The sequence below is a fragment of the Mya arenaria genome, chromosome 5 (genome assembly GCF_026914265.1).
Source record: "Mya arenaria isolate MELC-2E11 chromosome 5, ASM2691426v1".
Taxonomy (NCBI): Eukaryota; Metazoa; Mollusca; class Bivalvia; order Myida; family Myidae; genus Mya; species Mya arenaria.
In genome coordinates this window covers 23592654-23606918 of record NC_069126.1, presented here as the reverse complement: position 1 = coordinate 23606918, position 14265 = coordinate 23592654, and the positions used below count along the sequence as shown (strand labels likewise).

General features: G+C 41.7%; 1 protein-coding gene across 1 annotated transcript; it reads left to right on the top strand.

The window, feature by feature from the left end:
• Positions 1-415: 415 nt before the first annotated feature.
• LOC128235557 (RNA-binding protein 25-like) lies at positions 416-1372 on the top strand. Its single transcript, XM_052950371.1, has one exon. It carries the CDS (start codon positions 416-418, stop codon positions 1370-1372), a length of 957 nt encoding a protein of 318 aa, XP_052806331.1.
• Positions 1373-14265: the final 12893 nt, after the last annotated feature.

The window sequence follows — 14265 nt, the reverse complement described above, 5'->3', positions numbered from 1 at the left end:
GTGTGTGTGCGGGGGGGGGGGGGTCACGTGGGAAAAGAATGAGGGATAAAGCTGGATTGATAGAAAGTGAACGAAATATATGAGATATATAGAGAGATATATGGGGAATAGGGGCGGGTCGAAAGAAAGGGACCATAGATTTTAATTTGGGTGGAGAGGTGTGATGAGAAGCAGAGGATGGCTCATGTTGAAGGGGCGCCCGCGGTCGAGAGAAAGAGGAAAGTGATATAAATGTTGATTGAGAGGGGTGATGAGAAGCAGAATAGGGCTGATGGTGAGATATTCTGGAAAGGGGCGGGGGTCGAGTGAAAGGGTTGGTCAAGTGGTGAGAAGCAGGTAAGGGGTAACGGGTGAGAGATAAGGGGGTCGAGAGGAAGGGAAAATAGTAATAACGGTGGGTAGAGAGGGGTGAAGAATGGAAGCGGGGGAAAGGATGAAAGATAGGGAAGGGGAAAGGATGAAAGATAGGGAAGGGGAAAGGATGAAAGATAGGGAAGGGGGAAGAATGAAAGATAGGGAAGGGGAAAGGATGAAAGATAGGGAAGGGGAAAGGATGAAAGATAGGGAAGGGGAAAGGATGAAAGATAGGGAAGGGGAAAGGATGAAAGATAGGGAAGGGGAAAGGATGAAAGATAGGGAAGGGGAAAGGATGAAAGATAGGGAAGGGGAAAGGATGAAAGATAGGGAAGGGGAGAGGATGAAAGATAGGGAAGGGGAAAGGATGAAAGATAGGGAAGGGGAAAGGATGAAAGATAGGGAAGGGGAGAGGATGAAAGATAGGGAAGGGGAGAGGATGAAAGATAGGGAAGGGGAAAGGATGAAAGATAGGGAAGGGGAAAGGATGAAAGATAGGGAAGGGGAAAGGATGAAAGATAGGGAAGGGGAAAGGATGAAAGATAGGGAAGGGGAAAGGATGAAAGATAGGGAAGGGGAAAGGATGAAAGATAGGGAAGGGGAAAGGATGAAAGATAGGGAAGGGGAAAGGATGAAAGATAGGGAAGGGGAAAGGATGAAAGATAGGGAAGGGGAGAGGATGAAAGATAGGGAAGGGGAGAGGATGAAAGATAGGGAAGGGGAAAGGATGAAAGATAGGGAAGGGGAAAGGATGAAAGATAGGGAAGGGGAGAGGATGAAAGATAGGGAAGGGGAAAGGATGAAAGATAGGGAAGGGGAAAGAATGAAAGATAGGGAAGGGGAGAGGATGAAAGATAGGGAAGGGGAAAGGATGAAAGATAGGGAATGGGAGAGGATGAAAGATAGGGAAGGGGAAAGGATGAAAGATAGGGAAGGGGAAAGGATGAAAGATAGGGAAGGGGAAAGGATGAAAGATAGGGAAGGGGAGAGAAGAAGAAAACACAGAAGAAAATGTTAAAAGTATCAGTTTACCAAGTGGTACAGAAAAAACCTAAAGGTTTAGCTATCACAAGAAAATCACGTTTGAAACTAAAAAAATTATACCGCCCCTTGGTCTAGTGATTAGAGTGATAATCTACAGAGCGGGAGTTCGAGGTTTGAGCCCTACTAGAGGCCTGTACTGATAAGACCGGTTGCTGACAACCGACTGTCCCCGATTGCCCTCATGCCAGGCGCCCGCCATATAGAATACTAATCGGGAGTAAAGCTGCTCATCGATCAAGGTGTTTCATAAGTCCAGCGGACTGGCTCTAAATTAAGGGATGGGTGCACGGGTGAGGGTCCTGCACTATAAAAAACAAACGTTAAACTTGGAATTGAAAGGTTTTAGTTTAACGCTTGATATATAAAAAGTGCTTGATACTTGTTTTGGAAATATTGTATGACACAAAATGTGTATTCCAACCGACTGCATTCTGTTTTTTCTTTCTTTTTTTTCTTTATCCGTCACTAATAAGTATACCTAATTTTTTGTCCCCAATAGGCTTTTTATATGGAATTTAGGTTAATAACACCCACGAGAGGGCCAATAATTACCACCAGTTTCTCAGACAGCGTTGCAATTCGCATCCCGCTTCATCTTTTTAACATAATAATAAGTTCTGATCTGTACTGTTCTGTTTAGTGGAAATATTTTTTTAATTCAAAATTTGGCAAACTAATATGAGGGAAATAAGTGGCAAAGAAACTAAACATTATTGTTCATGGCCTAAGGTTGAGAAGCTAGTACACGTGTCAGATTTTGTAGATCTCTATCAGTATCTAAGCGCTTTCCAATCTTTGAATAATACCATTCTTAGCTTTATAACCTGTTAGAGCAAACCACAATGTGGCTTACCACATATCACACACCAAGGCCGGGATCACGATTTGGCGTAAGAGGGGGAGCAACCTTGGCGTGCGCCACTACCCCAGAACACTGGATGATGTATAGTGGGGGGGGGGGGGTAACAACCAACGTACAAGAACATTTTGGCTGCTTTAAGCATAAAATGCTGCGTTACGGTGTATTGTTTTCCTACTTTTACTCCAGTATTGACTTACAAAAGTTAACTAAGAATTTATGATTTATTTAATAAAAAATAAGAATATATTTTAATAAAAATGGATGGGTTTTTGGCGGAGTAGCCCAACCCCTTGAATCCGAATTTTCTAGAAGATCAACTCGCTTAAGCCTAAACCAAGCTTCGACATTTTATAAGTGAGTATGATAAATGTATAACGTTCTCCAAATTGTATATAATTAAGATACAAGCTACAGAAACAGATATCAGTCATGTTATGTATTCTTTTACTCTAAATTTAATATTAAACAATTGCAGGGTTTATTCATTCTATCTCTTAATTATCTCTATGCAAACTCAGTTTTAATTTAATCATGGCAAAAAAGGAAGAAAACGTCATACGTGACATATCTCTCATCAATAAAGAACAACATCTACGATTGGGCACATACAGCGAATTACCTGTTGCGCCCACGCGTATCCAAAGCAAGTTATCCGTGAAATTCCACCTACCACAGCTTTAACGTGTGTGTCTTATGAGTGCAAAAGGGAAAACAGGACCAGACATAAGTAGATGTAGATTCTTGAAACTGCTTTAAGACGCTGGTGAGTCATTGGGATTTGTACTGTATCTGATGAAAAGTGTCTAGACCATACATATTGTCCTGATGGCTGGTTGTGTGGTTTACAGACTTTGTAGAAAGTGTATTAAAGGAGCAGTCTGTGTTTGGGTATACCATATTTTAGTTTGTTTCAGCAACTAAACAAAGTATTCAATTATGTCGTTGATATATCTCAAGTCTCAACTCACCCTTACCAAAACAAACACCGTTTATGCTGACGAGACTAGTTTATTTGTGGCAACAACAGATACAAGGGGGTGGCAACAACAAAAATCCAAACACAAGAGTGTACTACAACTATTATTAACTTCTTTGCGTGCATTATTTTTACGTGTTTTCATACATAACGTTATAACATTAAAACATGTACATAAGTATATATATATCACCCCCAAACTGAGCATGTCACAATCCTATCGAAAAACATATGTTTCTGAATCAGTAACGTATGTAAAAAGATAAGGTCGAATATTATTCTCTGGGATACTGGCCGTCCAGGAAAAACCTCGCTTATCTTTTTTAAATGTGCGAGGAAACCTGTATTCGTAACAATGCTCGAAACACGTTTAGTGTTTCTCAGACTAACCCTCCAAATATGAGACAACGAATATATCTCAACATGCTCCATTATACAAATTCAAAAATATTATTTAATTGTACATTGTACATACAATCTCATAATTTTCACCAAATAACATGTTCATCACGAAAATATAATATAAGTTTGATGTTGCCCGAACAGCAGTCTCGGTAGAAATGACTAAAGCCCACTTTACCCGCCTAACTACGTCATTTCCCGCGCTTTATAGCGCCACCTACAAAACTGACCAAACCAGTTTTTAACAGGCTATTTTGAGATAATTGTTCTCCGCTATACGGTGTAACGCCGAGAACTATATATATAATTACGTAGCCAAAGAGTAAATTGTTGGTGTTTTATAACAGATTTATGTCTCTTTTAAATGTGTTGTCGAAGAAAAATGCGCTTAACAGCCATTACTATCTTTATTAAATCGAACAAAACTGCACCTCCACTTCCTCGGTCTGGATTAATGTCACCAATGCCTTATAACCACGATACAGGGAATTACAGTCAAGACGTATAGCAACAGAACAGGGACAACACAAGCAGGACTTATAACCCAAAGCACAGTTTCGTAGTCACAAAAGGAGGCAACGCAAGCCACAACACAGGAAAAATACAAACGTGACAGAAGCAGACCTTATAGCTAAAAAATTAGGGTCGACACAAGCAACTTTTATAGCTTATAAACAGGGTCGACGCAAGCAGCATTTATAGCAAATAAACATGGTCGACACAAGCAGCTTTTATCGCCAAACACATAGTCAGCACAAGCGGGCCACATAACCACAAGAAAGCTATCACAGAGGCGAGTATAATAGCTAAAACACTAGGGCAATACACGTAAGACTGTATAGCCAAAACAGTGTCGACACAAACAGCCGTAATAGCCAATACACAGGGTCGATACTAGCATCCTTTATGGCTAATAATCAGGGAAGACACAAGCAGCCTTAATAGTCAATAAAAGGGTCGACACAGACAACCTTTATAGCCAATAAACATGGGCCACACAGGCAGCCTTTATAGCAAATTTACAGGGTTGACACAAGCAGCCTTTATAGCCAATAAACAGGTCGACACAAGCAGCCTTTATAACCAATTTACAGGGTCGACACAAGCAGCCTTTATAGCTAATTAACAGGGTCGACACAGACAACCTTTATAGCCAATAAACATGGGCGATACAACTAGCCTTTATAGCCAATAAACAGGGTCGACACCAGCACCCAGACAGCCTTTATAGCCAATAAACATGGGCGACACAGACAGCCTTTATAGACAATAAATATGGGCGACACAAGCAGCCATTATGGCCAATAAACAGGGGCGACACAAGCAGACATTATAGACAAGCAGATGTAGGCAACAACGTCATAAAAAGGCAGCACAAGCGAGCCGTATAACCACAAAAAGCGATAACAAAGACGCGTATTGTAGCCAACACAATGCCAACGCAAGAGAGTCTTATCGTTACAAACCCGGTACAACACAAGCAAGGCTTACAGTCACAGGTCCGGTACAATACAAGCTTGATATATAGCCATAAACCGGTACAACAGGAGAAGGACCTATAGCTACAAACCAGGCACAATAAAAGCAGGACATATAGCCTCGAAACAGGGACACCAGAAGCAAAAACAACTCACGCAGGACCAATAGACACAAAACAGGGGGAAACTGAAGGGAGACGAAGAAACACAAAACGGGACAACTCTACCTAACCGTGTAACCAGAAAACAGGGGCAGCACAAGCGTGCCTTATATCTACAAGCCCGGTGCATCACAAGAAGGACCCACAAACCCAGTACAAAACAAGCATGTCATTAAGCCAGAAACCCGGTTCTACATATGAAGGACCTTTAGCTGTAAACCCGGAAAACACAAGAAAGACCTTTAGCAACAAACCCGATACAACACAAACACGAACTATAGCCCCTAACCCGGTATAAAACTAGGTTCTTTAGCCACAAACCCGGTGCAATACAAGAAGGACTTATAGCCACAAACTCGGAATAACACAATATATGAAGTTGTATGAATTTAATTAAAATACTGTTACAAATTGTCCAGGAAATAGCGTTTATGGACAACCTTGAAGGAACGCAATTTGCCAATCGGAATAATAGAAGGCGGTAAACTTTTCCACAACGTGTAACCTATAAAGCAGCTGAAGAACTTGGCCCAAACACTTTTAATTTAAGGACATGAAAGGTGCCCTTGAAGGCCTTGTGCTATAATTTTGGATAGTGGCTCGCGTAAAAAAAATGTTCTCCCATGTAACCTTGAGTAAGACCTTTTTTAATTATATATAAATGCCAGTGCAATATCTGGTTGCTGACTAGTAACCAGTTGAAAGAACTAAAATGCTCATTACCAATATGACTTCTGTAATTCAGATTGAGCACAAATATCATTTACTTAGTCTGGGTTGTTTGTCACTTGTTCTTTACGGTTTGGGTCAAACACGGCAATAACACCGGGGAAACACAAGTGAGCCTTAAAGCCGACAAACTCAAGCAGACTCTCATTTTCACAAACATGGGCAACACAAGTATATCCTATCGCCACAACACATGAACAACACAAGCAGACACTCCTTGCCACAAAACAGGGGCAAAACAAGCAGCCCCAATAACTTCACAATCGGGGCATCACAAGCAGGATATATAGTCACAAAAGAGGGGCAACACAAACAGACTGTCATTGCCACAACAATTGGGCATTGGGCATCACAAGCAGGATCATTAGCCACAAAACATTGGCAAAAAACAAGCAGACTCTCACTGCCACAAAACATGGACAACACAAGTAAGACATTTAGCCACAAAACATGGGCTCATGAGCAGGACCTATAGTCACAAAACATTGGCAACACAAGTAGTTCTTTTTGTCACAAAACATCGGCAACACAGGCAGACTCTCATTGCCATAACAAATAGCCACCACAAGAAGGACATTTAGCCACACAGCATGGGCTACACGAGCAGGACCTATAGCCACAAAACATTGGTAACACAGGTAGCTCTTATTGTCATAAAACATTGGCAATACAAGCGGACATTGCCACAAAACATGGGTAACACAAGTAAGACCTTTAGCTCCAAACAGGGGCAAAACAAGCAGACCCTATAGCTTCACAACAGGGGCAACACAAGCAGGACATATGATCACAAAACAGGGTAAACTCAAGCAGACTTTCATTGCTACAAAATAGAGGCAAGAGAATTGCACCTTGTCGATAAAAAACACAGGGGCAACACAAGCATGTTTCTATAGCCACAAAATAAGACTAGTTCAAAACAAACTTTAATACAGGCCAAATAAAATCATTTTGTAAAAGACGATTCGTGTGTTAATACATATTTTGGTTACCTTATCGCAATAGTTAAAACTTCAGTATATGTATTTATCGAAAATGTGCTGAAAATAGATTTGGTCATGAACAAATCATGTGTGTTTTGTTCGGCACAAAATACAGGTAGAATGTAAATGCATATAGTGTACTTTGCATGCAGAATGAGATCGTTCGTAGCACCCTTATGCATACGGGTTTACCGTTTTTGTTAAGGACGTTTTGACTATTGGGTAATGTGATTTTATCCAGGAATCTAAAAAAATAAACTACTTCCATAGTTTGAAATGTTATGTTTTGGGAATAAAAAGTCTAATTGCTTAATTTCATACTCAAATTCTTAACACTAATATTTCTACCGAGTGTGTTAAAATATAGGGCTATTTTGTTTTATCCAATTTTTCGTTAGAGAACCCATTAAATATTGGAGTAAAATCCACTCAGTTCGTTCCTTCTATATTATCACATTCAATGCGACTTAACGCACCAGTCATTTGTAACCACGGCCACCCAGGTCCGGGGAATAGCGAGGACTAACTTTCGGTCCAGCCAAGCCCGGGCAAAGTCTCCGCCCTGTGGGAACAATCTGCTGGTAAAACCCCCGCTTAATGCCCCCGCACCCAAGGGACCCTAGATAAGGCCAATGTTCCGCTAAATTTGGCATGAAGACAAAACCGCCGCAGTCACCAGGCACTGCGGGGCCACTGGAAAGTAAAAACACGGCCCATGTCCCCGGCTATACCCTGTATACCCCCGGACCTGGGGGGGGGGAGTTACAATTGACTGGTGCATAAGCGTTGAATTAATTGTTTTGAGAATGCCATACTGTCCCTTTAATATTTAAGCGTGTGTCAAAGGTGATGAGAAACAGAGAACGTCTGTCCATTTAGAAAATGTTAGCTTTTCGTAAATGTTACTAGATTTTATCAGAATTTATGTCATATATGTATCTAACTTGGCAGTACCGCATGATGGGATTATGTTCCCAAGAGGACAAATTTTCTCCAGACAGCCTCGGGCAATGGCTTACAGAGTGAGAATATATTTCTCATTTTGTCTTTATATGCGAAGAAGATCTTCGTCTTTATGGTTTTACATTTAATTTAAAGCGCATTACGTTCCTTAACTTCGCCGATTCATGCTAGTTTTTGCTGTCGTCATACGATGGAAATGGAGAAATTGCATTTGTTACGAACATAAAGGGAAGCAACGCTCGTTTACTTACACTATAATGACAACACAGACAGCATTCATTGACCGCCTCCATATTGTAATGACCGTAAAAAGGGTATAAGATTATATAATGATTATTATTTGTTGATAATACATTCTAAATTGTTATAGACCATGTTGTTGTTGTTTTTTAAATTAATATTATTGTGATGGTTTAAATCGATGCGGTTGATCATAAAGGATTTGTTGAGAAACATCTCAAATATTCTCGTAAGACTGAAGTCTCTTAAAGCGGCAAACATGTATTGTTTTTGGAAGCAGTTCCAGTCAGTAAGAAGGATTATGCGGACAACGTGTACCAAAACGCAAAGCACGTGTACATGAAGTAATAAGCAAAGCACATGTACATGAAGTCATATGCAAAGCACGTGTACATGAGGTGAAGATGATTGTGCGGACAATGTGTACCAATTAGCAAAGCACGTGTACATGACTAAAGGACGATCGTGCAGACAATGTGTACCAATTAGCAAAGCACGTGTACATGAAATAAGGACGATTGTGCGGACAATGTTCGCCAATAAGCAAAGCACGTGTACATGAAGTAAGGACGATTGTGCGGACAATGTTTGCCAATAAGCAAAGCACGTGTACATGAAGTTAGGACGAGTGTGCGGACATTGTGTACCAATAAGCAAAGCACGTGTACATGAAGTAAGAACGATTGTGCGGACAATGTGTACCTATTAGCAAAACACGTGTACATGAAGTAAGGACGATTGTGCGGACAATGTTCGCCAATAAGCAAAGCACGTGTACATGAAGTTAGGACGAGTGTGCGGACATTGTGTACCAATAAGCAAAGCACGTGTACATGAAGTAAGAACGATTGTGCGGACAATGTGTACCTATTAGCAAAGCACGTGTACATAAAATAAGAAAGATTGTGCGGACAATGTGTACCTATTAGCAAAGCACGTGTACATGAAGTAAGAACGATTGTGCGAACAATGTACGCCAATAAGCAAAGCACGTGTACATGAGGTAAGAACGATGGTGCGGACAATGTACGCCAATAAGCAAAGCACGTGTACATGAGGTGAGGACGATTGTGTGGACAATGTACGCCAATAAGCAAAGCACGTGTACATGAGGTGAGGACGATGGTGCGAACAATGTACGCCAGTAAGCATAGCACGTGTACATGAGGTGAGGACGATGGTGCGGACAATGTACGGCAATGAGCAAAGCACGTGTACATGAGGTGAGAACGATGGTGCGGACAATGTACGCCAATAAGCAAAGCACGTGTACATGAGGTGAGGACGATGGTACGGACAATGTACGCCAATAAGCAAAGCACGTGTACATGAGGTGAGGACGATGGTGCGGACAATATACGCCAATAAGCAAAGCACGTGTACATGAGGTGAGGACGATGGTGCGGACAATGTACGCCAATAAGCAAAGCACGTGTACATGAAGTAAGGACGATTGTGCGGACAATGTGTACCAATTAGCAAAGCACGTGTACATGAACTAAGGACGATTGTGCGGACAATGTTCGCCAATAAGCAAAGCACTTGTACATGAATTAAGGACGATCGTGCGGACATTGTGTACCAATTAGCAAAGCACGTGTACATGAAGTAAGGACGAGTGTGCGGACATTGTGTACCAATAAGCAAAGCACGTGTACATGAAGTAAGGACGAGTGTGCGGACAATGTGTACCAATACGCAAAGCACGTGTTCATGAATTAAGGACGATCGTGCGGACATTGTGTACCAATTAACAAAGCACGTGTACATGAAGTAAGGACGAGTGTGCGGACATTGTGTACCAATAAGCAAAGCACGTGTACATGAAGTAAGGACGAGTGTGCGGACAATGTGTACCAATAAGCAAAGCACGTGTACATGAAGTAAGGACGAGTGTGCGGACAATGTGTACCAATAGGCAAAGCACGTGTACATGAATTAAGGACGATCGTGCGGACATTGTGTACCAATTAGCAAAGCACGTGTACATGAAGTAAGGACGAGTGTGCGGACATTGTGTACCAATAAGCAAAGCACGTGTACATGAAGTAAGGACGAGTGTGCGGACAATGTGTACCAATACGCAAAGCACGTGTACATGAAGTAAGGACGATTGTGCGGACAATGTGTACCAATAAGCAAAGCACGTGTACATGAAGTAAGGACGATTGTGCGGACATTGTATACCAATAGGCAAAGCACGTGTACATAAAGTAAGGACGATCGTGCGGACACTGTACGCCAATAAGCAAAGCACGTGCACATGAATTAAGGACGATCGTGCGGACAAGGTGTACCAATTAGCAAAGCACGTGCACATGAAGTAAGGACGATCGAGTGGGCAATGTGTACCAATAAGCAAAGCATATATACATGAATTAATGACAATTGTGCGGACAATGTGTACCAATTAGCAAAGCACGTGAACATGAAGTAAGGACGATCGTGTGGGCAATGTGAAGCAATTAGCAAAGCACATGAACATGAAGTAAGGACGATCGTGTGGGCAATGTGTACCAATTAGCAAAGCACATGAACATGAAGTAAGGACGAGTGTGCGGACATTTTGAGGACAATGTTCGCCAAAAAGCAACACACTTGTACGTAAAAAGTATGGTATTTTTTGTGAGAATGTACACCAATAAGCTAAGCACGTGTTCGTGAAGTAAGGTCGATTGTGTGTTCAATGTCCGCAAATTAAGCAAAGGACGTGTACATGAGGTGAGAACGATTGTGCGAACAATGTTCGCCAATAAGCAAAGCACGTGTACATGAGGTGACCGATTGTGCGAACAATGTTCGCCAATAAGCAAAGCACGTGTACATGAGGTGAGAACAATTGTGCAAACAATGTTCGCCAATAAGCAAAGCACGTGTACATGAAATGAGGACGATTGTGCGGACAATGTTCGCCAATAAGTAAAGCACGTGTACATGAAGTGAGGACGATTGTGCGGACAATGTTCGCCAATAAGCAAAGCACGTGTACATGAGGTGAGGACGATTGTGCGGACTATGTGTACCAATTAGCAAGTATGTGTACATGAGGTGAGGACGATTGTGCGGACGATGTGTACCAATAAGCAAGTACGTGTACATGAAGTGAGGACGATTATGCGGATAATGTCTGCAAATTAGCAATGCACGTGTGCATGAAGTAAGAACGATTGTGCGGATAATTACTGCAAAATAGCAATGCACGTGCACATTAAGTGAGGACGATTGTGCGGATAATGTCTGCAAATTAGCAATGCACGTGTACATGAAGTGAGGACGATTGTGCGACTAATGTTCGCCAATAAACAAAGCACGTGTACATGAAGTAATGAAGATCTTCGGACAATTTGTACCAAGAATCAGCTTACTTGTACATGAAGTGAGGACGATTGTGCGGACACTGTTCGCTAATAAACAAAGCACGTGTACATGAAATGTGGACGATTGTGCGGACAATGTGTACCAACAAGCAGCGATCGTGTACTTGGGTGAGGACTATTGTGCGGACAATGTGTAACAACAACCAGCAAACATGTAGATGAAGTGAGGACGATTGTGCGGACACTGTGTACCAACAAGCAGCGAACGTGTACATGAAGTGAGTACGATTGTGCGGCCAATGTGTACCAACAAGCAGCGAACGTGTACATGAAGTAAGGACGATTGTGCGGACACTCTTTGCTAATAAGCAAAGCACGTGTACATGAAGTGAGGACGATTGTGCGGACACTGTTCGCTAATAAGCAAAGCACGTGTACATGAAGTGGGGACGATTGTGCGGACAATGTTCGCCAATAAGCAAAGCACGTGTACATGAGGTGAGGACGATTGTGCGGACTATGTGTACCAATTAGCAAGTATGTGTACATGAGGTGAGGACGATTGTGCGGACGATGTGTACCAATAAGCAAGTACGTGTACATGAAGTGAGGACGATTATGCGGATAATGTCTGCAAATTAGCAATGCACGTGTGCATGAAGTAAGAACGATTGTGCGGATAATGTCTGCAAAATAGCAATGCACGTGCACATTAAGTGAGGACGATTGTGCGGATAATGTCTGCAAATTAGCAATGCACGTGTACATGAAGTGAGGACGATTGTGCGACTAATGTTCGCCAATAAACAAAGCACGTGTACATGAAGTAATGAAGATCTTCGGACAATTTGTACCAAGAATCAGCTTACTTGTACATGAAGTGAGGACGATTGTGCGGACACTGTTCGCTAATAAACAAAGCACGTGTACATGAAATGTGGACGATTGTGCGGACAATGTGTACCAACAAGCAGCGATCGTGTACTTGGGTGAGGACTATTGTGCGGACAATGTGTAACAACAACCAGCAAACATGTAGATGAAGTGAGGACGATTGTGCGGACACTGTGTACCAACAAGCAGCGAACGTGTACATGAAGTGAGTACGATTGTGCGGCCAATGTGTACCAACAAGCAGCGAACGTGTACATGAAGTAAGGACGATTGTGCGGACACTCTTTGCTAATAAGCAAAGCACGTGTACATGAAGTGAGGACGATTGTGCGGACACTGTTCGCTAATAAGCAAAGCACGTGTACATGAAGTGGGGACGATTGTGCGGACAGTGTGTACCAATAAGCAAAGCACGTGTACATGAAGTGGGGACGATTGTGCGGACATTGTGTACCAACAAGCAGCGAACGTGTACATGAAGTGAGGACGATTGTGCGGACAGTGTGTACCAATAAGAAAAGCACGTTTACATGAAGTGGGGACGATTGTGCGGACAATGTGTACCAACAAGCAGCGAACGTGTACATGAAGTGGGGACGATTGTGCGGACATTGTGTACCAACAAGCAGCGAACGTGTACATGAAGTGAGGACGATTGTGCGGACAGTGTGTACCAATAAGCAAAGCACGTGTACATGAAGTGGGGACGATTGTGCGGACAATGTGTACCAACAAGCAGCGAACGTGTACATGAAGTGGGGACGATTGTGCGGACAATGTGTACCAACAAGCAGCGAACGTATACATGAAGTGGGGACGATTGTGCGGCCAATGTGTACCAACAAGCAGCGAACGTAACCATGAAAGATAACGATAGTGGTCAATGTTTGCCAATTACAAGCAAAATGCATGTACATAAGAAGGAGCAAAACCGATATATAATGTCTTCCCGCGATATCGAAGGTTGATTAACCTTTTAAAATACAAGTGATTAATATCACATGAGCTAATACAATAACGTTGAACTAAACCTCAAACACTGAACAGAAGTAATTACTATGAATGGCCCTTTGGGGGGCACTGGAACCGGATTTTCAAACTCAAATCATTTTTTTAAAAAATCAAAAAAAAACCTTATAATTCCTTACTAATAATTATAATACCGAATATGTGAAAAAATATTGAAAAATATATTTTTTTTTTAAATATGCACTTTGTACTGTATGTTAGTATATTATACAGTACAAAGTGCATATTTAAGAAAAAAATATTTTTCAATATTATAGCTTATCTAAGCTCAACTGCACCTCCAGGAGCTGATCCAGGACTTGACGTGGGAGAGGGCGTAGCTTAGGTTTTAGCCTTTTGACTTGAACCCCTCCCTCAGTACCGAAATATCGTTTGTTTAGGGTGTCGGCAGGGGGCTTTGGGGGTATCCCCCTAAAAACAATTTCTAGTCCGAAATGATGCATATTTTGCCTATTTTATTAATTGTATTGTCCTATATTGAAATAAAAAGTAGACTTGGAAGATTTTCCGTAGGCCGGGGAGGGGGGTGGGGGGAGAGCGCCCCTGGATCCGCTTGTAAACTTCCACATGCACGTGTTACCAGCTACACGTTCAAGTACACGTCGTGTTCGTAACCCCTTTATAAGAAGCTGCTTTAAACAACGCATTTCACATAATTGAAGGATGCGCACAAATTCAAATCATTTCATTAATTTTCCGCTTTGCTTTAATTTTAAATAATATTATCATTTCTAGAATCAAACCTTTCATCGTGTTTATTGTGGTTGACAAAAAAAACGTTTTTATAAATTTTATTCACTAAATCACAAAAGAACATATCGAAGCAAACTCAA